At 41.0% G+C, this 26,613-nt stretch overlaps 1 protein-coding gene across 1 annotated transcript in view; it reads left to right on the top strand.

Annotated features, from left to right (window-relative positions):
* Window positions 1–26,350, top strand: part of LOC309566716 (protein-glutamine gamma-glutamyltransferase E-like) — a 53,796-nt gene extending 27,446 nt beyond the window's left edge. The window contains exons 8-13 of the mRNA XM_082271979.1: window positions 2,478–2,581; window positions 5,735–5,977; window positions 10,631–10,963; window positions 16,629–16,786; window positions 20,470–20,603; window positions 26,125–26,350. Of these exons, the coding sequence (XP_082128105.1) occupies window positions 2,478–2,581; window positions 5,735–5,977; window positions 10,631–10,963; window positions 16,629–16,786; window positions 20,470–20,603; window positions 26,125–26,275 (1,123 nt within the window). The 3' untranslated portion in view covers window positions 26,276–26,350. The remainder of the gene's footprint in view (window positions 1–2,477; window positions 2,582–5,734; window positions 5,978–10,630; window positions 10,964–16,628; window positions 16,787–20,469; window positions 20,604–26,124) is intronic.
* Window positions 26,351–26,613: the final 263 nt, after the last annotated feature.

Below are 26,613 nucleotides of genomic sequence, written 5' to 3' on the forward strand. Positions count from 1 at the left end.
ACACACCATCCCCACTGTCAAACATGGTGGTGGCAGCATCATGGTTTGGGCCTGCTTTTCTTCAGCAGGGACAGGGAAGATGGTTAAAATTGATGGGAAGATGGATGGAGCCAAATACAGGACCATTCTGGAAGAAAACCTGATGGAGTCTGCAAAAGACCTGAAACTGGGACGGAGATTTGTCTTCCAACAAGACAATGATCCAAAACATAAAGCAAAATCTACAATGGAATGGTTCACAAATAAACATATCCAGGTGTTAGAATGGCCAAGTCAAAGTCCAGACCTGAATACAATCGAGAATCTGTGGAAAGAACTGAAAACTGCTGTTCACAAACGCTCTCCATCTAACCTCACTGAGCTCGAGCTGTTTTGCAAGGAGGAATGGGCAAACATTTCAGTCTCTCGATGTGCAAAACTGATAGAAACATACCCCAAGCGACTTACAGCTGTAATCGCAGCAAAAGGTGGCATTACAAAGTATTAACTAAATGGGGCTGAATAATTTTGCATGCCCAATTTTTCAGTTTTTTATTTGTTAAAAAAGTTTGAAATATCCAACAAATTTCGTTCCACTTCATGATTATTACAATGGTGTATAATGAGAATCTGTATGAGCTCACACACACTAGCAGCGCTGAATTAAATTAGAATACCCTATATAAAAGTTATGCAGAAATAATGTGTCTTATATTATCTCTCAAAAATGCAAACCAATGTCCATTCAGAGTGAGTCCAAATGTTGTATAAAGTTGAAAGTTCATAAGATATATTGAATCCTGGAGTGGAGATCTCTAGACTACCAGTGGTAATAACTACCGTATACAACCACCGTCACCACACCTCCAAACGTGTCCCCCTAGGTAATTAGAACTCACCAGAACCTGGGAAAACAATCGCCTTAAAAAGGATTTAATTCCATGACATGGTATGTGGATCACAGGCAACTAGTCTCCGGATTCACCAATCGCTGATCATTGAATCAGAACCTCAACGTGACAAATACAGCCAAAATCCTCGGAACATGTGAGGAAAAAACAGGGGAGGACCAATCGTGTAATTCCGTAACATAAACTTTATTAAAAGTTCCCAATCCCCAATAAAATACACTCACAAAAAATGCGACTTGGTAGTAGCATGTAGAATAAATTCAAAGTCTGTTGTGTGCCGGTGACTCACCGCTACCTCTGATGACCAGGGAACCAGAGCTCCGGAACACAGACGTCCACGTGATGGATGCGTGCTCGCGCCCTTACATGTTTCGTCACACGGACTTCTACGGAGGGCGCCGTGATTGTGTCCCACTTGTTGTTGATTCTTCACAAAAAAATACAGTTTATCTTTATGTTTGAAGCCTGAAATGTGGCAAAAGGTCGCAAAGTTCAAGGGGGCCGAATACTTTCGCAAGGCACTGTATATACACAGTATTTTTCATAATTGTTGAGCTGGTAATCTTCCCTTTTTCTTTCTCCCCCTGCGGTCCACCAAAGACACATCCGGGTTCTAGTGGTGGCCGTCTTTAGTTTGCGGTTGGCACTTCATAGGATCTCTTAAGTGGGTGTAACATAAAAGTGCAAAACAAATACTTTTGATGTACTGAATATTCATAGTTTCACTAAAGGTTTTCTGTAACCCTATATTGTAACGTGATGTGTCTATACAATAGTTGTACATTGTGGTATGGCATCCCTTAAATAAGATGTGCAAATGTTGACCATTATTTACTCTCTTTAGTGCCGGTTCACACTTCCGCGTGTGCGGCGATCGCATGTAATATCTGAGCGCACTGCTTCTTCATTACTTGCGATCGGATGTGCAGTGCAAATTCAGCCATACACTTTGTATGGCTAAATTCGCACTGCACCCGCACAAAAGTCGCACATGAGGCATTTTTTCAGCCGCATCAGGATCGGATCGCACAGTGGTTCACACTTGTGCGATCCGATCCTGTGCGAACTGTCAGATCGCACTGCGATACGCAATCAAACTGGGGGTGTCGTTAACATTTAATTGACACCCCCTGCGTATCGCATATGGCAGTGTGAACTGCCAGATATGCGTTTGCGTTGCGGGAACAGGCTGCGAATTCGCAGCCTTACCGCATCGCACAAGTGTGACCCGGCACTTACAAATCCTTGTTTTTATTTATAGTACCATAATAGTCCCATCCTGGTATGTCAACAAGGAGAATGTGACCCACTTCTAATGACTACAGTAGGTGTTTAGGAACTACGTTGCAGATGTGACACCAATAGAGTCTCTAAGAGATATATAAGAGAAATATAAGAGCTATAAGAAATTGTCAATTAGTTTTACTTTTCAGCATCTACCAAAATTGTAATATACATTTTTTGGATGGACTAACCCTTTAATAGGATTATTATTAGAGGGCCCATTCAAAATATTGTGTTGTAGTAATTCAGTAGGGTTTTTTTTTTTTTCTTCTATTAATGATGTATATGTTTTTCTATTCCTAGGAATTTCCATGCATGGAATGAAGCCTATTTTGCAAGAAAGGATCTTGGGCCTGCATATGGTGGATGGCAAATACTTGATGCAACTCCACAAGAACCAAGCCAAGGTATGGAACTGAGGTTAAAATAGATGTGCCCTGTATAAATACACATAAAGTATATTTCTATTCAGTATTCTTTTTGATCCTTTTGGAGCTAGGCAAGAATGGATCAGCAGATATGAATCTTGGCATGTTAGATTTACACCTTCAAAGCCTAAAGCATACTTTGTATTGTGATGTAAAAGCCCTTATTACATCAGGGCTACCTGGTCTATTTATCAGCCTGGTTTTATCGCCAAAAACCCTGCGGAAAAAAAGTTAGAAAATATACTTACCCTACATCCTGAATTCCAAACTCAAGAGGGTGATGTCAAGCCCTTCGAGCTTGATCTGGGAAAACCGAATATCCAAAATCTTTAAAAAAAAAAGCACTTATGCTGTGTAGCAGGTTTGGGAACCTCAGCTGTCCCAGGAACTCATCCAAAGGTCATACAGAAGCCAAATATAAAGCAGTCTATACATTATTCTTTGACCCAATTTTCCCATTCACACATTCGATGTGGATGAGGGAATCCTTCCTGCTGAGCTATTGTATTCTGACAGCGTGCAACCATCGTCCGCCATCACAATACACTGATTAGTGCTGCCTAGGTGGCACTTCCCAGCAGCACTGATCATTTGGAAAAACCTGACAGGCTGGGAAAAACTGGACAGTCTGGTTATACAGAAGTCGATCGGTTGATCAACTTCTGTACAACCAGCCTGCCCATACATGGATTGAAATTCAACCAGTCCCTACTGAACTGGCAGAATTTCGATCCATGTATGGTCACCATAAGGCAAGTAATTTTTCTAACTTTTCTCCACAGTTTGTTTTTGATTTTACATGTATAATGCTGCTGTGAATGGAGTAGGCCTGATATAATAAGCAGACCTTTTAATGTAAGGTCACTAGACCTTGTTCTATGATGTAGGAGAAACCTGACTGGAGAGTTTCTTCCTAATTAATTTTTCTTTAAATAAAAAAACATACAGTACATAAGAGACATTTCTTGTATTAATGCTCAGCAGATAAAGATTTAAGCGTAATGGTTCTTCGCTTATGTTCCAAAAGAAGGCACATTCTGTATATTTTGTAAAGAATATCTGCTAGCCTATCAACACAATAGAGTAGGGCTGCATGCATGAGCCAGAGTTGCTGGAGCACAGAGGGATCTGTCAGGATAGATCCAGGATCCTTAGACCTACCCTGGGGCTAGACAGCTAAGGTCTGGCAAATGCATATGCGTGAATTAGCAGGTTGCAGGGCTGGACCTGTGAGGGAGAATAAGGCCTTAGAAATGGCTTCTAGCCTTTTATTCATCAGATACTTAAACTCTTAGAAGTCCACAATAGAGACAGACAGAGTCTCACAAAAAGAGGAAATGGCTGGGTCCACAACAGGGACAGACCTTGTTTTCAGGAACCCATTCTCCATAGGGTATTGTTTGGCAAAATTCATAGAGGAGTAAAGACCTTTTCTCATTTAGGCCAATAACTATACAGGACCAGATGCAATAGGAAACACATTGGAAATGTCTTAATACGTTGTGGGCTCTTTTAAGAACCCAAAAGAGGGTAGCAGGCTACTCCAAATATAGGCATGTGCGGACAGTGCCAATAAGGACCGAGATGTTATTCTTAAGTTTTAGAGTAATATTTTTGGACTGCGACTCTTTGTGTCCCGAAATAAAGTACAATGTGCCTCATCCTCAGCTGACTGTGTAGAAGCAATTGCAATAGGGAATTCAGAGACATACTCTGGCATAGAGGGTATAGTAGCCCGCTTGAAGCCCCTATGTTCTGAGTCAGCTATCATGGCAGCAATTTTGTCTATAAACTCAGACATCGTAGCTGAGAATTCATTACTAGACAATATTGAGGCAGGGTTAACCCCTGAAGGGGAGAAAGAAGAGGGGGGTGCTGCAACTCAGGCAGGGGACAGTGATTTGGGCAATCAGCATCAGGTCCTTTAAAAGGTACACTGCAAGCCACCAACCAACATTGTTAGAGGATTACATGCTGGCAAAACCCATGGGACTGCTGACCTTGTACTTGTGATCTGGCATGTTAAGCATGCAAGTTAGGTATTGCCACAAGGGATACTGACAATAATGCTGCAGAAGCAGGAACACTTTATGCCCTCTGTGATTCATCACTGGAGGTAACAAGATAACCCAAATCCCCTCCCATATGTTCAGAGGTGCAAGTGTCCCAATGGGTGGGAGGAGAGACTGTGATGGTCCGATCGCACTCTGGAAATGGTGTGCACATGCTCAGTGTGAACCTTAGGTCGGAGGCTCAAATGCAGAAAGGGCATCCAGCCAAAGCCCAGCATAATGATGTCAATTTTAAAAATGGCGCCATGCCCAATCAGGAGACAAAGTTGTCGCAGCCAGCACCAGACCCAAAAAACAAATCTGATGAAGAGCTTCCCTCCTGATGCTGGCCAGTGACTTAAAGTGTCCCCTTAGGGGGTTCAGGGAGCAAGCAAATCACACTCAGGCTCCCATAAGGGAAAAGCCCTGACTTGCCACAACGGTTGTGCGGTTACCACTGATAACATTAGAGAAGCAGGTAGGATCAAGATGATAGTCTTCACCCCTAGGGCAGGCATTCTCCCAATAGGAGTCTTTAGGGACAGACTTCCATCAGCAGATGCTGAACAGCCCTGGAGCTATAGGGCACTCTTCGGCTAACTCCACATGTTGCACCATGGGCCCCTAGGTGAGCATCTAATGCAAGCTGGCCCAGCATCTTCTTTTCAGCATGGTTTAGATATGGCTTCTGTGGCAATGCCCAGGATCAGCTGATCAGGAAAGCTGCAAAATAAGCCCCTTCTTGTTCTGCAGCAACTATAGAAAATTGCTGGTGGAAAAAAAGAAATCTTGATAAAAGTAAAGCTTTTTCTTCTGCCAGAGAAGAGAAGATACTTGTTCTCCTAGGACACTAGCATAAAACCAAGGCATACTAGGAGTGGAGTGTTTTGTCCAATCTCCTCATGGTATTTTACCTGAATTACTGTGTCCCATGTATGCCATGTAATGTAAGATTAAGGTGAAATAACTTTTTTTATGAATTAGTACATTGCATCATGTTTAACAAGTATCCAATCATAATCAATCTATCAATCTAATCATGTTATACTAACAAACAATACATTATTGTGTTTTCTTACAGGTATATACCGATTAGGACCAACCTCATTGAAGGCTGTGAAACAAGGAGATGTAGACAAACCTTATGATACACCATTTGTGTTTGCTGAAGTGAATGCAGATTCTGTAACCTGGGTAAAAAGTAGAGATGGAACCAAGAGAAAGGTTTACACTGATTCTGCAGGCGTGGGGAGGCTCACCAGCACCAAAGCCGTTGGTCGCTTTGAACGCAGAGATGTAACCAATGACTACAAATATCCTGAAGGTATCTTTCACTTTATTATGGCTCATTTAATGACAGCATAATGTGTTCAAATCTTGCTTGAAGCTTATAAGTTATATACTAGTCATATGATGAAGAAACAGGCAGCACAAGGAATGAATATGATGGGTCAGGGGGATAAAATTCCAACAACAAGCCGAGCTATTTTTATTCCTTATATATGCATGATGCATGTAAAGAAGTAAAAAAGAAATTGCTCTGAGAGAGACACAGAGGCTGCTTTGGACCCACTTCTGAAAGTGCTAGCTATCTGGCTCTCATGCTGACCCTCTTTTTTCCAAGTGTGTGAAGTGTGTGTTAGTGGTGCAAGGCCTATCTAGTTCACAAAAGATTTTACTGCATTTTTGAAATAATAATTATGATGTACAGTTGCACAGGACACAAGTACAACAAATGAAGAATGATGTAAAAAAATGACCCAACATGAATACCGATCGACATGCAGAGCAGTGTCCCAGAAGTAAGCCTGCTGGGGTGTCCCTATAGCAAGCTGCTTGCTCTGGGGGCACTCAGTAGGAGGGAGGAACCAGGAGTGCCGGCGGGGGGACTCGAGAATAGTGATGTCGCGAACATAAAATTCGCTGTTCGCGAACGGCGAACGCGAACATCGGCGAATGTTCGCGAACCGGCGAACATTGCGAACCGCCATAGACTTTAATAGGCAGGCGAATTTTAAAACCCACAGGGACTCTTTCTGGCCACAATAGTAATGGAAAAGTTGTTTCAAGGGGACAAACACCTGGACTGTGGCATGCCGGAGGGGGATCCATGGCAAAACTCCCATGGAAAATTACGTAGTTGACGCAGAGTCGGGTTTTATTCCATAAAGGGCATAAATCACCTAACATTCCTAAATTGTTTGGAATAACGTGCTTTAAAACATCCAGTGTGTGTATACGATCAGGTATGATGTTGTATCGATCAGGTAGTGTAAGGGTTACGCCCGCTTCACAGTGACAGACCAAACTCCCCGTTTAACGCACCGCAAACCACCGCAAACAGACCAGAACCGACCAAAATGGGACAGGAACAGGGCTTTAAGGGTTAGGGTTAGGGTTACGGTGAGATACTTAGGGTTAGAGTTAGTAACCCTACCCCTACTCCTCTAACCCTAACCGTCTAACCCTAAGCACTAAAAATAACCCTAACCATAACCCTAGCCCTAACCCTAATTCTAATTTTTTTTCTGGTTCTGGACATGCTACAGAGCTGAAACTTCACAGGTACACTTTTTAGACCCCCAGACACTGAATCACACAAAAAAAAGTTCTTAAAAATTGTAATTTTTTTGATAGAGAGCCAATTATTGGAAAAATAAAAAAAAAAAAATAAATAAAAAAAAAATAAAAAATTGGATTTAGCATCTGGGGGGTCTAAAAAGTGTACCTGTGAAGTTTCAGCTCTGTAGCATGTCCGGAACCAGAAAAAATTACGAATTAGGGTTAGGGCTAGGGCTAGGGTTAGGGTTAGGGCTAGGGTTAGGGTTAGGGCTAGGGTTAGGTTTAGGGTTATTTTTATGGCTAGGCTTAGAGGGTTAGGGTTAAGGTTAGAGGGTTAGGGTTATGGTTAGAGGGTTAGGGTTAGGTTTAGTGTTAGAGGCTAGGGTTACGGCTACGGTGAGATACTTAGGGTTAGAGTTAGTAGCCCTACCCCTACCCCTCTAACTCTAACCCTCTGACCCTAAGCACTAAAAATAACCCTAACCTTAGCCCTGACCCAAACCCTAGCCCTAGCCCTAACCCTAACCCTAACCCTAACCCTAACCCTATCCCTAACCCTAATTCTATTTGTTTTCTGGTTCTGGACATGCTACAGAGCTGAAACTTCACAGGTACACTTTATAGACCCCCCAGACAATAAATCCAAAGGCATTTTTTTTTTTAAGTTTTTTTTTTTTTTAATTTTTCCAATAATTGTCTCTCTATCAAAAATGACAATTTTTAAGAACTTTTTTTGTGTGATTTTGTGTCTAGGAGGTCTAAAAGGTGTACCTGTGAAGTTTCAGCTCTGTAGCATGTCCGGAACCAGAAAAAATTACAAATTAGGGTCAGGGCTAGGGTTAGGCTTAGGGCTAGGGTTAGGCTTAGGGCTAGGGTTAGGTTTAGGGTTAGGGTTATTTTTATGGCTAGGCTTAGAGGGTTAGGGTTAAGGTTAGAGGGTTAGGGTTAAGGTTAGAGGGTTAAGGTTATGGTTAGAGGGTTAGGGTTAGGTTTAGTATTAGGGGCTAGGGTTAGGGTTACGGTGAGATACTTAGGGTTAGAGTTAGTAGCCCTACCCCTCTAACTCTAACCCTCTAACCCTAAGCACTAAAAATAACCCTAACCTTAGCCCTGACCCTAACCCTAGCCCTAACTCTAACCCTAACCCTAACTCTATTTTTTTTCTGGTTCTGGACATGCTACAGAGCTGAAACTTCACAGGTACACTTTATAGACCCCCCAGACAATAAATCCAAAGAAATGTTTTTTTTTTTTGTTTTTTTTTTTTTTTTTTTTAATTTTTCCAATAATTGGCTCTCTATCAAAAATGACAATTTTTAAGAACTTTTTTTGTGTGATTTAGTGTCTAGGGGGTCTAAAAAGTGTACCTGTGAAGTTTCAGCTCTGTAGTATGTCCAGAACCAGAAAAAAAGATCATTTTTCCGTAGAGCAGGGATGTTGGGAACCCCTTTTACACCTATATGATCTTTTTTTTCTGGTTCTGGACATGCTACAGAGCTGAAACTTCACAGGTACACTTTTTAGACCTCCCAGACAATAAATCCAAAGAAATTTTTTTTTTTTTTTTGAAGTTTTTTTTTTTTTTAATTTTTCCAATAATTGTCTCTCTATCAAAAATGACAATGTTTAAGAACTTTTGTGTGATTTAGTGTCTAGGGGGTCTAAAAAGTGTACCTGCGAAGTTTCAGCTCTGTAGCATGTCCAGAACCAGAAAAAAAGATAATTTTTCAGTAGAGCAGGGATGGTGGGAATATAATGGATATAAGCCCTATTTTTCTTCCGTTAAAAAAAACAAAAACGGATCAGACGAAAAATGGATGTAAACAGACAAACGGTTAATTTTTCATCCATTTTTGCATTAGTAGTGGATGTAAAAAAAAAAAAAATGGATGAAAAACGGATGTAAAACGGATGAAAAATGGATCAAGAACGGATGAAAATGGATGAATAACGGATGAAAAATGGATGAAAAATGGATCAAAAACTGATGAATATTTCATCCATTTTGACGTGACTGAACTGATGAAATGAACGGTCTGTATGTGTGAAAGGGGCCTAATATCACTTTAACCTTTAGCTAACATCTCTAAGCTTTAGCTAGTGTATGCCAGGCTGCCAAGAACACAAACCAAACCATCTTTCTCTCGTTTCTATTAGGAATTGGGATGGGCAGATGTAATAGGGCTTTCCACGGGTTAAGAGTAAGATTACTGGCCCTTCTGTTAAAGCGTAGTTCTGGCCTTGGAAACTATTTTTCAATAAAAATACCCCCAGGACAGTCAGGGCTAGTACATTTTATAATGGATAGCCTCTGAACTGTCCCAGGTTGCCCTAACCTTTTAGAAGAAATACTAACCTTGAAAATGTCTTCTCCAGCGCTGCCATCTCAGGTGTGGGCAGCTGAAGCCGGAGCGTACTCTTCGGCATCCTCTTCGGTGTCCTCTTCGGTCCCACAATACACTGCACTGGCCCCGCTCGTCAGTTCCGGGGCAGGCCCGTCATCCCTGCACAGCTTCTGGGCATGAGAAGCTGTTTAGCAGGGAATGACGCGCCTGCCCCGGAAGTGACGAGCGGGGCCGGTGCAGGCGCATTGATTCCTGGGAGCGATGACCTTCAGCTCCCAGGAATCAATGCAAGCAGGAAGTGATGGCGCGGGCCGCGGCCGCAGAGGGAGGAAGTGGAAGAAAGGTTAGTATATTTTCTTCTATAACAAGGTAAGTAAAGAAAAAAAAATCGTCATTATCCATTTCTTTTTCAGGTGAATGTCAGCAAGCCGATGGCCCAAAGTCATTTTTGAGGCCGGAACTCCTCTTTAAGTAACAAGAAGGGCCTCCTCTGAAGCTTCTAGGCTTTCTTGAAACACAGGGTTAAAACAGGTAGTGTCACTGCCTGCCAAACTCCTCCATCACAATCCATCACAGACTGCCTTTTAGAAGGGTGGCAATCACTTCTGCATGTTTAAACCTATCCTTAAGCTTTTTTTTTTTCACAAAGAAATCAAAGAAATATTAAAGCTCTGCACATTACTTATTCCAAACAATCCCGTACAGAGATCTGACACAAGTGTAGGACAGGGTCCTACCGAATTGACCTTTCATGCACATGGGGCATCTGTTTAAGCCCCTCTGAATGCCAAAACTCATAGTGGGAAAAAAATGTGCTAAAAGTCGCATATTACATATGCGTTTAGGCGCGTCTAGCGTTTGAGCATATTTGCATTCTGTTAGCCAGAATATTATTTTTTCTAGCCATTGGAATGCATTAACACTCAAACTCTAGACGTGTCTAGTGTTTATGTGTGTTTAAACTCGTTCAGGCACATTCCAAGTTTTTCTGCTCTTTAGCTCAAAAAAACAGGTGATAAAAAAAGTCAAGGTTCACATTTACTCACTGTTAAATCACAATTTTGTTGCAGGTTCTGCTGAGGAAAGAGAGGCTTTTGAAAAAGCAAGAAATATAATAGCGCCACCCAGAGTATTTTCCCGAATGGCTGCGCGGGAATCTGCTTTTGCTGCTACTGCCGCTGATGAATCTGCTCCTGTAAAACCTTCATTTTCTGGCAGTTTTAAAAAGGCCGCTGAAACACAAGTTGGTGAAGACCTGATACTCACGTTGATGCTCAAAAACACTGTGGCTGACCCCCATAAGATAGAGATCAAAATGACAGCCACCTCCATAATATACAACAGTAAACCAGTTAAAGATTTTCTTACTGAATCCCATTCTGTTTCATTAGGACCTAATGAAGGTAGGTACAATGTATGTATGTGTAAATTCATAAACCGTAAATATTTCACACAGGGAATTTTTTCTGTTAGGGAATTCATTAAGCCACAGTTCTACTAATGGTCAATAAAAAAAAAAAAAAAAAGATTCCCATTGAAGATGAACATTTGTTAGTATGCTTCAAATATGGCATCCTTTCAATGCCCGACTCATCACATGACCACTGTGATTGGCTGACACCAATGTTGCTAATTCACTGTGCTTTGTCACTGACCTTATGCCCGGTTTACGCCTTTTTGTCGCCAACCCTACACAAGGTTGATGCTTCTCGCATGTAATCACCATGTAGCAGCTACCTGTAAGTGATTGGCCTTGGATGAAGACTGCACTTGCAGGTAATTGCCAGGACCCCAGAGGGCAGAGAGCTAAAATTGCACACTGTAGAGCTCAGTGAAGGGAGCTCTGAGAGTTCATTGCAGGGAAGGGACCCTTCCCCCTTCATGCAACACACAGGAAGAGAGCCGAGGCTATCAATCACAGGCTGTGTACTGGAGCTCCCTCCCCTCTCACCTTTTTTCTCTTGGTGTCAGGGAAACTTGTCAAAGTGACTCATGCACATACCAGAGGAACAGTGTAGCAGAGTGAAATAATAAAAGAATGTGATAATTGGTATCGGCGCTACCTTATTAGTGTGAAGTAAATACCACAAATATCAGAGTGTCACCAATGTATAGTGAATAAACTCCTAAATAAAATAAATATTACATAACCAATGTGTTTAATGAAGTACAAAATTAAAACAACCAATACGGTGATAGGTGTACCATATACAATAATAGTGAACATAAAAGAAAAAAAAGAAAAAAGAAAGAAAAGAGAAGGGGAGTAAACCCCTAACCACAAATGTGTTTATCAGGTATGAATTTCCTGATATATGTGCCCCATATGTGATATAAAAATAGATATAAATACTTGCTGCTGAGTAAAATTATACTTGTCCACTAGGTGGCGTTTCCATTAATAGCTCATGCAGCAGTATATGATAAAAAAGGAAATGAGTGCTGCTAGAAAGATACGTAGAAAAAGCCACTAGGTGGCGTTTTGTAATACAACCTGTGCAGCAAATATGGATGGGGGTCTCTTCTCCGTGATGAAGGAGCAGCTCCGAGCCAGCACTTGTGCCCTAAATGCTCACAACAAGAGAAGGCCCCATAATGAATAGTAAATCCATACAATATGTAAAGAAAGCGCAGTACACTCACTGGTAGATTAGCGATGATCGGGATCAGAATGCAGTCGGTGCGCGCCGGGATGCTTCCGCGTTCCACGGCCGACAACCGGAAGTGACGTAGTACGTAGCAAAACTCCGCCCTACGCGTTTCGTCAGAGGGACGTCAACTGGCCGCTCCAGTTGACGTCCCTCTGACGAAACGCGTAGGGCGGAGTTTGCTACGTACTACGTCACTTCCGGTTGTCGGCCGTGGAACGCGGAAGCATCCCGGCGCGCACCGACTGCATTCTGATCCCGATCATCGCTAATCTACCAGTGAGTGTACTGCGCTTTCTTTACATATTGTATGGATTTACTATTCATTATGGGGCCTTCTCTTGTTGTGAGCATTTAGGGCACAAGTGCCGGCTCGGAGCTGCTCCTTCATCACGGAGAAGAGACCCCCATCCATATTTGCTGCACAGGTTGTATTACAAAACGCCACCTAGTGGCTTTTTCTACGTATCTTTCTAGCAGCACTCATTTCCTTTTTTATCATATACTGCTGCATGAGCTATTAATGGAAACGCCACCTAGTGGACAAGTATAATTTTACTCAGCAGCAAGTATTTATATCTATTTTTATATCACATATGGGGCACATATATCAGGAAATTCATACCTGATAAACACATTTGTGGTTAGGGGTTTACTCCCCTTCTCTTTTCTTTCTTTTTTCTTTTTTTTCTTTTATGTTCACTATTATTGTATATGGTACACCTATCACCGTATTGGTTGTTTTAATTTTGTACTTCATTAAACACATTGGTTATGTAATATTTATTTTATTTAGGAGTTTATTCACTATACATTGGTGACACTCTGATATTTGTGGTATTTACTTCACACTAATAAGGTAGCGCCGATACCAATTATCACATTCTTTTATTGCACTTTTACCCTTATATCTAAGGGTTGATTGGTGGCAGCTTACACCTTCTATTTATAATATCTTTCTCCTCCCCCCCCCTCATATGCACTTTAGTCCATAGCGCTGGTCATTTCCTTTTATTAGAGTGAAATAATACTTAGTGCTCTGGATTAAGGCAGGCACATAATTTAGAGCAGGGGTAGGGAACCTAGGGCTCGCGAGCCAGACGTGGCTCTTTTGATGGCTGCATCTGACTTGCAGACAAATCTGTAATAAAGGGGGGTGTGTCCCGGACGTGAGCCGCACTGGACGTGAGCCAGAGCTCCGTCGCATCTACCACTCAATCCAGTGCCATCCGCGTAGCTGTGCCCGTTGCCAAGGAGATTTCTGCACCCATCGACGGTACACTTTGTGGGCTACCCACCGCTTCCCTCAGTTCGTCTCTGGGTGACCGGATTGCCGCGCTATGGACCCCGCAGCCTACTCGCCGTACCGCCGCCGGCTTGTGTGCTGCGCATCTGAGGGCCTTGGCAATCACCGCCCGATAAGGAGACCTGCCATCTGCTCCCTGTGCCCCAACAGACACGATCTCCTTCCCCTCTGACACCGGGGACCCGCAGGAGCTGCCTCTCACATCCACTTCTGAGGCCTTCAGCGGCCATCCGCCATTTTCTCAGGGCCTATACTCTCCTCCATCACTCGCAGGCCTGCAGGCGCTTTACCACTCCGGCCTCATTGCATACCTGCCTGCTCTGCTCTCTTCCCGTCCGGACTCCAGGCACTTTCATACGGCTCCATCTACTTACTGTTTAGCTGCGGCCCATGAATATGAATATTAAATAAAGGTTCCCGACCCCTGAAATATAGTGTATGGCTCTCATGGAATTACATTTGAAAATATGTGGTGTTCATGACTCTCTCAGCCAAAAAGGTTCCCGACCCCTGCTCTAGAGGGATATGCTTTGTTCATATTTCATGTCTGAGGTTTACAAACACTTTAACTAGTCTTAACACTATTATCTGAAAGCTGTACTCCATGCACTATTTTTTATTAGTTAAGGGAAAAAAATTTTCACCAAAGTTGGGTAGACCTAGCCAATACTGTATTTTATTTTAAACCTAAATTCCTAGCATCTTTAAAATTCACCTTACACTCACATATCACCCTCCCCCTGCACTGTAAAGGTTATTTGCTCATATTGTCAAAGAACTGAAATTATTGTTGGCTCCTTCAGGCTTCCTCCCTACTATGCACCCGGTCTCCAAAAGCCACTTCTTTCCGGTCACAGCGTGACGTCATCATGTATATTGTAGGACCAGAATTCCAAGGGCCTGCCACATACCAGGAACATTAGAGAGCAACGGCTGCTGGGGGAGTGAGGAATAAAATAATAGTGTGCTTATTCCAATTCCCGGAGCCATTAAAGGCTAAGTTCACCTTTACAGAAAAAATAATAAATGCATATATTTTTGCAAAAACAAAAAAATGTGCATTTATAACTTTTTGCTGCAGGAGCCTGGAAAGCATTGCACTCATGATCAGTAGATTACAGGTGCAACATAGGACATGTCCTCCGGCTTTTAGACCATACTTCCATACATGCTTTCTGTATCAGGATGTGTCAGTGGACTATGAGAGTGCTCATGAGTCATTAGCACCCCTGCAGCCCACTGAAACTACAAGTCCATCTGCCGCAGTGGAAGATGGTGTTGGTAGTTTACTTATTCTTGGAAATCTGTGAATAAATTACATGGCAATGCACTGTTTAAAAAAAAAAAAAAAGTAAAAAAAAAAAATGTCATAATAAGATGAACTTAGCTTTTAACACTGGCAGTGTAGGGGGAAGACGTTCTCAAGGATTGTTTCAGATGACCGGAGTTCAGCTTTAAAAAAAAAAAAAAAGGCTGGATGTGCTTTTAAATGTAACTTCCTATTATAAGTACTAAATGCAAGGGTGTCAAACTCAATTTCATTGCAGGCCGCATCTGCATTATGGTTTCCCTCAAAAGATCCGGTTGTATCTGTAAGAATATATAAATTTATGCAAGTTTTTTTTCCGCACAGAATAGATGCAGGAATTCAACCACACCCCCCCCCCCCCTCGCCGAACTGCATTGAATGGTTGGTGTGGCCGCAACAGTGGGAGGATCTTAAAGGGGAAATAAATACCAGGAGTGTGTTATATTGAGAGTTCAGGGATGCACTATGTACAGAGTGCAGAGTTAAGGGACATGCTATGTTTAAAGTGCAGTTTCTGGCATGGCTCTAGTACCTCTTGGCAGTGTAGGTGGCTCCATCTCTCTCTTACTTGCAGGGAGATCATTGGTTGGGCACAGATGGAGATCATATTGCAGCTTACCATGTGATACCCCCAGAGTTGTATAAAGTACTCGAAACCCATACTTGAGTAAAAGTACAAGTGCTCGTTTAAAAAGTGACTTGAGTAGAAGTGGAAGTGCTCGATCAAAAAGTGACTTGAGTAGAAGTACTAAAGTATTCAACATTTTTTGTACTTAAGTATTGCAAGTAGTTTTTTTTTTAAATTTTGCTACTCAAGTACTGAAAGTAAAAGTACCAGTAGTTTTGAAAAAAAATGCTACTCAAGTACTGAAAGTAAAAGTACAAGTACTGTGTTATGTAGTTATTAAAGAAAGAAGTCAAAAGTTTGAACATCATATTGTTTTTTATTATTTCAAATGCAGCTTTTATTTATACATACAGTAGCATTTATTTTCGTATGCGCTGATAATACACATGTTTTGAGCTTCATGAAACCTGCCACCTACTGTTCTGGCAGTGGTCATTTTTATAATTGTAAAGAGTAACTATGCAGCACAAAAAAAAAATATCGGAGTAGAAGTATTGAAATCATTGAAAAAATGTAGTGAAGTAAAAGTGGAAGTAGGAGAAAAAAATTCTACTCTAGGAAAGTACAGATACCGCCTTTCGGTACTTAAGTACAGTAGTGAAGTAGTTCTACTTAGTTACTATACATCTCTGGATACCCCATCCCACACTGCACCTGCATCTCCCTTGCTCCCACTGGGCAGGCAGGGATCTGTGAGACCCACAGAAAAGAATGCTGTCCTTGTAAACACAGAATGCTTCTTTGTTTACAAGTAACAGTGGGGAGTGGAGGGTGGTGAGTGGAGGGTGAGAGATGGAAGTGGAGGAATGCTGTTCCACCACGTTCCAGTCTAAATAAAGCCATGGGTGCGAGGGCCACATGAAATGACCTGGTGGGGTGGATTCGGCCCTTGGGTCTTGTGTTTGACACATGTGCTGTAGTATGTCGATTGAGTGATCATCACTGCGGCCACAGGTTGAGCATGTTTTTATAAAGGGAACATGAATGATGTTTTTCCCTTGTTGGAGCAAGCTAGACCATGCTTTAGATGAGTCTTTAGACTTACTCTGGATAAATTGTGGGTTTCTTCAATTTGTTGAACTTGATGAACCTGTACTTTTTCAGCCTAAATGTTAAACCATATTTTGTTGTGTTTCAGTGCCTGTTCATAACCTTTATTTATGTCCTTGTTTTCCAGAGAAAAGTGTTGAGATGAAATTACCGTATGTTCTTTATAGAGATGCCATAACTGCGGACAACATGATTCAATGTGTAGCTGTGTGTACCGATGAAAGGGGAGGCAGCTTACTAGTACAAACAGTGACTACGCTGAAGAATCCAGCACTGCTGTTAAGGGTAGGACTAACAATCTTCTTACTGCACTCCAATGTCCATAGGTACAATAAGGGATCTAGTTACAAAACAGAGGTATGGCCATGCCATGGGTCATACCGCTGCTTTAATAAAAAACAAATCAATCGTCTGCGCATTTATAAAACAGTGCATTGCACTCCTCTGGCTCCCGACTTCTGCAATATTATTAAACAGAAGAAGAAAGAAAAAAAAAGCCAGCAGAAGAGCGCAGTCACATGACCTGTTACTCATCTGATCAGCTCTTCTCTAATCACATAGTTCACTCTGCTGCATTGGATTCCACAGGGTGCATACCATGACCCACATTTTATAAATTGGACACCATAGTACGCAAATAGCCATATCAGTTCACTCTTATAAATTAGCCTCTTAATTTTCCATATTGATAGGAAGGATGGAAGAGAGAGAAAAATTGGGAGAGGAAGGGAAAGAGGCAATATACCCACATATTTTCCCAAACAGTAAAAAAAACAAATCCCTGTTAGGGGATGAGGTCCTTAACTCTGTGTAAGCTCCAATACAGACCAACATAGTGCTCAAAGTTAGATTAGGTCATATAGAGCAGCCATTCTAAACCTCCAGAGGTTGCTAGGGGTTCCTCGAGCTGCATCAGCAGACCTCCTATTTCATACTGCCTGCATAGTTCTGGGGCCAATGCCTCTGTGTGACACCGCTAACCTTTTAAGTTGTTTGTACAGGTAGAATTTTGACCATCTGTAAAGATGACACTTTGATCATCACTTTAAGGGTGGCATTCTTCACATTCTTTGGTTGTAGCAGGTGGTTCCCCAGGATCTGAAAATTATTCCAAAGGTTCCTCTGAAGTAAAAAGATTGACAAAAGCTGATACAGAGTATTTAAACCCAAGTGCAAAAATGTAATATGTTGCAACCTACCTTTCCAAAGATTTGGTTGCTGCATTGGTTTTCCTTATTCCTTATTCAGTTCTTACTGTCCTAGGGTGACAACACTCATTCATCATACATTAGTATATATGGAGTAGCAGCATTGTCACCCTAGCACAGGACCAGAGTTGTATAAAGTACTCGAAACCCATACTTGAGTAAAAGTACAAGTGTTCGATCAAAAAGTGACTTGAGTAGAAGTGGAAGTGCTCGATCAAAAAGTGACTTGAGAAGAAGTACTAAAGTATTCAACATTTTTTGTACTTAAGTATTGCAAGTAGTTTTTTTAAACATTTTGCTACTCAAGTACTGAAAGTAAAAGTACCAGTAGTTTTGAAAAAAAAAAATTGCAACTCAAGTACTGAAAGTAAAAGTACAAGTACTGTGTTATGTAGTTATTAAAGAAAGAAGTCAAAAGTTTGCACATCATATTGTTTTTTATTATTTCAAATGCAGCTTTTATTTATACATACAGTAGCATTTATTTTCGTATGCGCTGATAATACACATGTTTTGAGCTTCATGAAATCTGCCATCTACTATTCTGGCAGTGGTAATTTTTAGAATTGTAACGAGTAACTATGCAGCACAAAAAAAAATATCGGAGTAGAAGTATTGAAATCAATGAAAAAATGTAGTGAAGTAAAAGTGGAAGTAGGAGAAAAAAATTCTACTCTAGGAAAGTACAGATACCGCCTTTCGGTACTTAAGTACAGTAGTGAAGTAGTTCTACTTAGTTACTATACATCTCTGCACAGGACTTTGATAACTTCTCCCTATCCCCATCTCTGTTACAGAGAGGAAAAGAGTATTGTAGTCCACAGAGAGAGATGGGAACAATGGTAACTCATAAGGGCTCATTCAGACATAGAAACATAGAAACATAGAATGTGTCGGCAGATAAGAACCATTTGGCCCATCTAGTCTGCCCAATATATCTGAATCCTATGAATAGTCCCTGGCCCTATCTTATATGAAGGATAGCCTTATGCCTATCCCATGCATGCTTAAACTCCTTCACTGTATTTGCAGCTACCACTTCTGCAGGAAGGTTATTCCATGCATCCACTACTCTCTCAGTAAAGTAATACTTCCTCGTATTACTTTTAAACCTTTGCCCCTCTAATTTAAAACTGTGTCCTCTTGTGGTAGTTTTTCTTCTTTTAAATATGCTCTCCTCCTTTACCGAGTTGATTCCCTTTATGTATTTAAAAGTTTCTATCATATCCCCTCTGTCTCTTCTTTCTTCCAAGCTATACATGTTAAGGTCCTTTAACCTTTCCTGGTAAGTTTTTTCCTGCAATCCATGTACTAGTTTAGTAGCTCTTCTCTGAACTCTCTCTAGAGTATCTATATCCTTCTGGAGATATGGCCTCCAGTACTGCGCACAATACTCCAAGTGAGGTCTCACCAGTGTTCTGTACAGCGGCATAAGCACTTCTCTCTTTCTACTGCTTATACCTCTCCCTATACATCCAAGCATTCTGCTGGCATTTCGTGCTGCTCTATTACATTGTCTTCCCACCTTTAAGTCTTCTGAAATAATTACTCCTAAATCCCTTTCCTCAGATACTGAGGTCAGGACTGTGTCAAATATTCTATATTCTGCCCTTGGGTTTTTATGCCCCAGGTGCATTATCTTGCACTTATCCACATTAAATTTCAGTTGCCAGAGTTCTGACCATTCTTCTAGTTTTCCTAAATCCTTTTCCATTTGGCGTTTCCCTCCAGGAACATCGACCCTGTTACATATCTTTGTGTCATCAGCAAAAAGACAAACCTTACCATCGAGGCCTTTTGCAATATCACTTATGAAGATATTAAATAAAATTGGTCCCAGTACAGATCCCTGAGGTACCCCACTGGTAACATGACCTTGTTCTGAATGTTCTCCATTGACTACAACCCTCTGTTGTCTGTCACTCAGCCACTGCCTAATCCACTCAACAATATGGGAGTCCATGCTCAATGACTGCAGTTTATTGATAAGTCTTCTATGTGGGACAGTGTCAAAAGCCTTACTAAAATCTAGATATGCAATGTCTACTGCACCTCCACCGTCTATTATTTTAGTCACCCAGTCAAAAAAATCTATAAGATTTGTCAATTTAGATATCACGGATGACCATTAATGTGCCCTTCATGTTACTATGCATTAGTGATGCGTTCTGCATGCATTTTAGATACTTTTCAGGTGCCTCTTTTGTGTTGATTTTGCTTTGTATGAATTCTTTTACTATCACTTCGGCTAGTAAAGCTTTCTAAGTGCATCTCAAATGCACTGTAAGCACCATAGGGGCGTTTATAGTGCGCTTGCAGAGTGTTTGCATTGACATTAATGGAGGCAGTAAAGTCAGGTCAATGCTACTTGTCAGATAAACTTTGGTGCGACACAACGCAAACTGAAGCAAATGCAACCATGCAAACAACACTGTTCGCTTCAAAGCACATAACTAACACAGAGCATTGACAGGCATTTGTGAGGCTTCAAAAATGCAGATGCTGTAAACTTAGTGTAAGAGTGCAGCACAGGAAGTTACCATTTCACAAGATTCTGGCAGGATCACCTGCCACAGATATAACAAAAAGCTCTGAATGGTAATCTAACAGACCAAAAGAAAGCAAAAAAGAGAAGTTAATTATTAGGGTTTACATAGACTTTAATTTATATATGTTTTTTTGTATTTTAAAATGACTACCATCACCACTAATAATACTACTACAATAATAATACAGATTGTATATGTATTTTGTTCATAGCCTATTGAAGACGTCAAATTTGAAAAAACTTCACGCGTGGATGTTATATTTACTAATCCAATCAAAGAAGTTGTCCCTGACAGTGTTTTGATTGTAGAGGGGAGCGGCCTTTTCCGAGATCAAGTAATTGTCAAGTGAGTAAAAATATTATTTGAAAAATTATTTAAAATGTGATATGCACTATCATAGCTTAAAGCAATCTTTTTTCAATATCTTGACCATTGCCAGGCATGGTAAGCTGTTTTGAATGGACAGGACAGTTTACAGACATGTCCTAATATAAAAGTGGTCTACCATATGCAGAACAGAATTTTGTTCAGTTAGTTTTGTGCTGCACATGCTTTTGCTATACCTAAGATAGATCCACCTGCTGGTTCAGCGCTCCTGCTGACTGAACAAATAAATTAGCATTTGGGGATGCTGGCAAATCTGGAACAGGGGAGGACTGGGCCAGGGGGCAGGAGGGCAATTGCCCCCAGGCCACTCTGATTCCCCATAAAAAGGCTGCACCCCTTCTGCCACAGACATGTCTTAAGGATTCCTGGTGAAGAGAAGTAAAAAGTCCCCACCGCTGACCTACTGAGTGCGGGATAAAGAAAAACAAAGAGCACAGCCCTCCCCGCCAGCATGGATGGTGTGAGCTGTGTCTGAACAGAGGCCGAATCCATGCCCCACTGGAGACTCTCCTCCTCCAGCCAGCCCCTACCGAGCTGTCCCAGCTTCCTCAAACTGCTCCTGCTTGCCAGGTCGGGAAACCAGATTTGGCCGGTCAGTAGAGAGTACCTGGAGCTGAGCTTAAGCCTGGAATGGGGGTCAGGAGGAGGCTGGGAAGAGAGAGAGTTGGAGGGGGGCTGAGTCGCTGCACCAATGGCCTTTGGTTTGTACTTTCCCCCTGGGCTGAAAGTTGCCAGTCAGCCCCTGCTCTGGAAGCTATAAAAGCAGTCCACATAATTTGGCTGTTACCTATTTGCTGCACAGCGGAGGTCACAAAACTTGGATCAGCAGAATTGCAAATCCTTTCACTGGAAAACTGGTTCAAACATACTGTATATATTATAAAGTGGAATTCTAGCTAAAACCAAGCTTTAGACAGAGTACAGAAAGATTACAGGCTGTCTGCCTCCTAAAAAGGGAGATTGCTTATCAACTCTTGTCACAGAAACACAAAAGGAAGTAAAAGGAAATCTCCCCAAATTCAGGAAGAGTTGCCAAAAGGGAAAGTTGTTAGCAGAACATGTGTTTTCTCTGACAATTTCCTCTTATCGCCAGGTGATCATCAGAACGGGTATGGAGTACTCTGAGAGAAAGAAATACTGTACAAATCTGACATTGCTTGCTTCTAACCTTTCCCTACTTACACCAAAAACAAATTGCTGCAGTGCCACTTTACTGAGCCAAATTCACAGCTGAAAGGACCCAAGACACATTTAAAGGATACGTTTCTGTTACAAAAATAAATACATAAATTCACATTTTTTTGCAGGTAAAAAAATATGCACTTACTATTTGTTTTGTAGAAACCTGGAAAGTATTGCACCCGCTATCAGCAGATAGTGGGTGCCATGCAGGGCTCCTACAGACTGTCAGTGTAAGCTGTCTGCCCGTACATTGTACCTGCAGGAAATTTCACACTGACAGGAAAACTCAATGAACTACTTGAGAGCTCAACAGCACCCTGGTAGCTCATTGAGAACTACAAGCCAACAGCTGCAAAGCCTGTCAGTACTTGTAGTTGATTGATTCACAGGGATCAGTGAATCATTGATGCGGCCGTGTGGACAGAGCCCCGCATGGCCGGGCTCTTTTCAAATAGTGACACCAGGTACGGGGAGAAGATCCCTGGCCTGCTGTCACAGGGAGTGCGGGGATCAGGGAGCAGCTGCAGGATCAGGAACATGTTACATGTTGATAACAAGGGGTAGAACAGATGCAACATGTTCCCTTAGGTGACCTTATCCTTCAAGCCATGGGTGCACAATTCTAGGTCTTGACACCTCTCACTGGTTGCAAGCTAAAAAAAAAAGGACATGTACACACTTCTTCTTCTAATTCCATATGCAATACCAGGAACAAGAGACAATGACGCTCCAGGTGAGTAATTCAATCAATATGTGGCTCCATCTCTGGGTGCAATCCCCAGCTCGCTTCCGAGAACCAAATCAATAGAAAGGATGGCTGCACACCATGCTGGGGTCCAAGTTAATTTATTGTTAAAAGACTATGAGACACACACCAGACGACAGAGACAATGAACAGTAGAATGTTGACGCGTTTCCCACAAATATCCTGTGCTTAATCATAAGGACCCCAGCATGGTGTGCAGCCATCCTTTCTATTCACACGCAATACTAGCCATAGAGATACTGCAGCTATACTTCTCTATTACATATTTCGCTTCCTAGTATGGTTTAATCATAGTGTACAATTAAGCCAGAGTAGATGGAATTCAAATTTACCAAATTATTCAGCTGATTGTAAGGAGTCCTACTTCAAAAGAGAAGTGCGAAAACCAAAAAACAAACATTTATAATCACCTGCCTAGTCCCCTGAGCGCTCTATACTGAGAACTCAGCTCATTGGAGTGCCAGGCCATAGAGGGGGTAGGAGCCACTAGCTCAGGCTTTTGGTGGCATGCTGAGAGGCTGAGCCAGCTGCCGGTCAGGAATTTGGGCAGATCCCAACATTATTGTCAGGATCCCCGCAGAGTCTGGACTGGCTCTGTGACATCAGTCAACAGCAGGCTTTAGCCCACTGTTCCCTGAGTCTGAGACACAGGAGTGCAGAACTAAGTGCACCCCAGTGACCCAGGGGAGAAGTAGGGCCAAAAGAGTTTTTAAGGTAAATCGTTCCCAATGATGAGATAAAGAAGACAGATAAGTTCAATAAAACAATACACCTGAGCCACAGAGATATCCGAGATATCCTTGCCAAGATAATACAGTATAAATGCAAATGTGCTGTGATAGTTGACTAATAAAGAAGAAAAATGTAACCAACAAGAACAAACAGGTTCTAAAAAGCAAAATGATATAGTCAAACCCAGAGGAGCATATTGCAAGAGCATATTAAGAAGAATATGCTGGCTTTCCCACGGGAATTCTGCTCATAATACTGTACCTTCTCTCTATCAGGGAACTAGCAAAACAATGGTGACCGATAAAGAAAGTTTCCTTTGTTATAGGTATTAGATAATGTTCTAGAAAGCAATTTACCTTTTCTTAGTTTGATGATAAAAATTGGCTAACTACATCAGAAAATATTATACATTCAAAGAACTATAAAATGATAATGCCTTTTCTGATTGTATAATTTTGGCCCTACTTCTAAGCCGCAAAACAAATCTGTACAAAGAAATAAAGCAAAGAAAAGTAAATAAAGAACAAACATTTTAAAGAAAAGTAGCAGAAAAGTTAGCGCTAAAGTGGCAATGCTAACTTGTTTTTCAAAGGTACAAGCTCCAGACCTTTCACCTGTATTCTTTCTGCCCACAATCTGTAGATTAACATTCCCCTGCATGATTCACCTGCTGAGGATATGTTCATTTACATTATCCCTTTGACAGTTGGCAACTGTCACTTTGCACAGTTTCTAGCTGTCAGAATCGTGCCATTGACAGCACTGGTCACCAATACCTAGCTAGGACCAATGAAATTGGTTCTCCATAATGGGATTATTATGTCAGCTACAAAGATTTACATTGGCCATGGCAGCCTGCAAACCAATTAACAACTATACCCTTTGAAAAAATAATACATTGAAAAATGTTCTAGACAGGCTAGTGCACTGGGCAGACTAGTACACTGATTGTATCAAATTTAATCTTTATATGTCCTTAAAAAATTGCTAGTTAGGCAGATTAGCCAGAATTATAGTAATTAAAAGATAAGTAGGGTAAAATCATTTTTATTTTTATTTTTTTTCTTAGGTGCCATGTAAAGCCATGCCAGGCTCCTGCAGGTTGTCAGTAGAGCTGTCTGCCCGTACCTCCGATACGGGCAAGCAGTTTCTGAATTGCAAGAGAATCAGTGAACTACTAGAGCGCTCACCAGCACCCTAATAGTTCATTGAGAACTACAAGCTGATAGCTGATGGTAGTTGTAGTTCATTCATTTACGGAATTCTGTGAATGAATGACGCAGCTGTTTGGGCGGAACGTCGCAGGGCCACGCTGTTTTTGAATTGTGACAACCTGCTTTCACAACGGGGGATAGGGTCAGGGTTTCTTCTGGTAATTTAGTAACATGTTATATGGTACACCCTAAATCTGAGTGTAACATGTTACTAAAGGTGAACCTATCCTTTAAAGAAGAAATATGGGCAAAACATTTTTTTTTTTTCATTTTGGATAGAATAAGGGAAGGTTATAACCCCTGTTAGATTTTTTTTCCGCCATCTGTGTTCCATTGTGGAGATTTCCCTTCACTTCCTGTTCCATAGCCAAACAGGAAGGGAGAGGAAATCCCTGCAAATTAAAGGAATTCCTTGGGGATCCCCAGGTCACCAGAACTAGTGTCCCCATTGGAAGATTTATTTTCTATTGCTTTTCTGGAGACAACCCAAAATTGAGGGTTTTCTTTTAATAAGAATGGTAAAAATGACAAATAGAGAGGGTGAATCTCCTTAATGGGGGCACAGACAGCAATAAAAACTGACAGGGGCTCTAATTCCTCTTCACTCCATCCAATTTTGTTTTTTAAAAAGTCTTGCATATATTTATACTTTAAAATTTACCAGTACATAGAAACACAACTGAATTCAGCTTGAGCATGTAGCCTTCAAAAATCTTTGAACATGAAGTACTTTACAATCAGTGTTGGGGTAGTTACTCAAAAAATGTAACTAGTTACTAGTTACTAGTTACTTCTGTAAATTGTAACGAGATTACTTTACTAGTTAATGCATTTGAAAAGTAACTTCACTACTTATTACTTTACTTTCCTCTTTCTTAATTGACCGTGCAGAAGAAGATACATGACACTTTTTCTGCATAGAGTTTATTGTATAAACACAGGCTTTGGGAAACATGAGAACAAAACCTGAAAAAACAGAATAAAACATAAAGTGCAACAAAAAGTCATAAACTTCATCCCTCTCTATTCTTCGAAATAACGATTGTATCGCACGGCTTGGGTAACGCAGGAAAGCACATTCCTATAGCCTATTAAAGTAGTGTAGTTACCTCCTATAGCCTAGTATAGTAGTCTAGTTACCAATATTAGTATTGTAACTAGTTACATTACTTTGTTACCAAAAAAAGTAATGCAGTTACTGTAATCAGTTACTTTGTAACTAGTTACCCCCAACACTGTTTACAATGAATGCCAAAGGGTGCTACTGCACCTTATGGTAGGAATTAAGTGTTAGTGTCTCTTTGTGTCTGTCTGTCTATCCATCCAGCATATGTCATGAAAAGCTTGTATCAAGTATCTTCCATCCATTATAAAAGCACCCAAGATATCGTCTAACAAAATCGGCTTCATTCCGTTCATGAAACTTCCTAAGAATAGAGAAACATGTTTATGAAAAAGAATTACTGCTATACAATATTTTGAGTTTTTTTAATCTATCTAGCTAGCCATATACCCATCTGCATGCCTTTCTGTATACAGTTACATACTTCCTACAACTTACTAATAAACATCCTGTTTTTTTTAGGGTACCAAGTCTGAATCCAAATCAAAGGGTTACAATTACGTGCGAGTTGACCCCACACAGAAAAGGTGACAGAAGTATGCTAGCGGATTTCTCCTCTAAGATGTTTCCAAATGTTAAGGGCTTTCAAACAATTCCAGTGGCTTCATCATAAAAAGCCATACCTGCCCGAGGGAAGAGAAAATAAACCATATTTAGAAGTCTCATTTGTTGTTGGTGCACAGAAACATCCCCATGCAAAAAGATTTTTAGACATTTTGTCATTTGCATTTATTTCCAAATAAATGAAAGCCTGTTTAATTCATTAAGAAAAAAGTTGTATATTTTTTTTTAAAGTAAGAATGCTGACTCTATAACTATAAGTTAAAAGTGAATGGTAGCAGGCATGTATTGGAATGTCCCAACACAGAGGTATTATTTAGGGAATGTCCCAAAGTCTGAGGAAGACATCTAAAAGGTATTTAGTGTTTGTAAAGCAAATCCTTTTTTAAG

The sequence above is a fragment of the Pelophylax lessonae genome (assembly GCF_965119305.1).
Source record: "Pelophylax lessonae genome assembly, chromosome: 11".
NCBI lineage: Eukaryota > Metazoa > Chordata > Amphibia > Anura > Ranidae > Pelophylax > Pelophylax lessonae.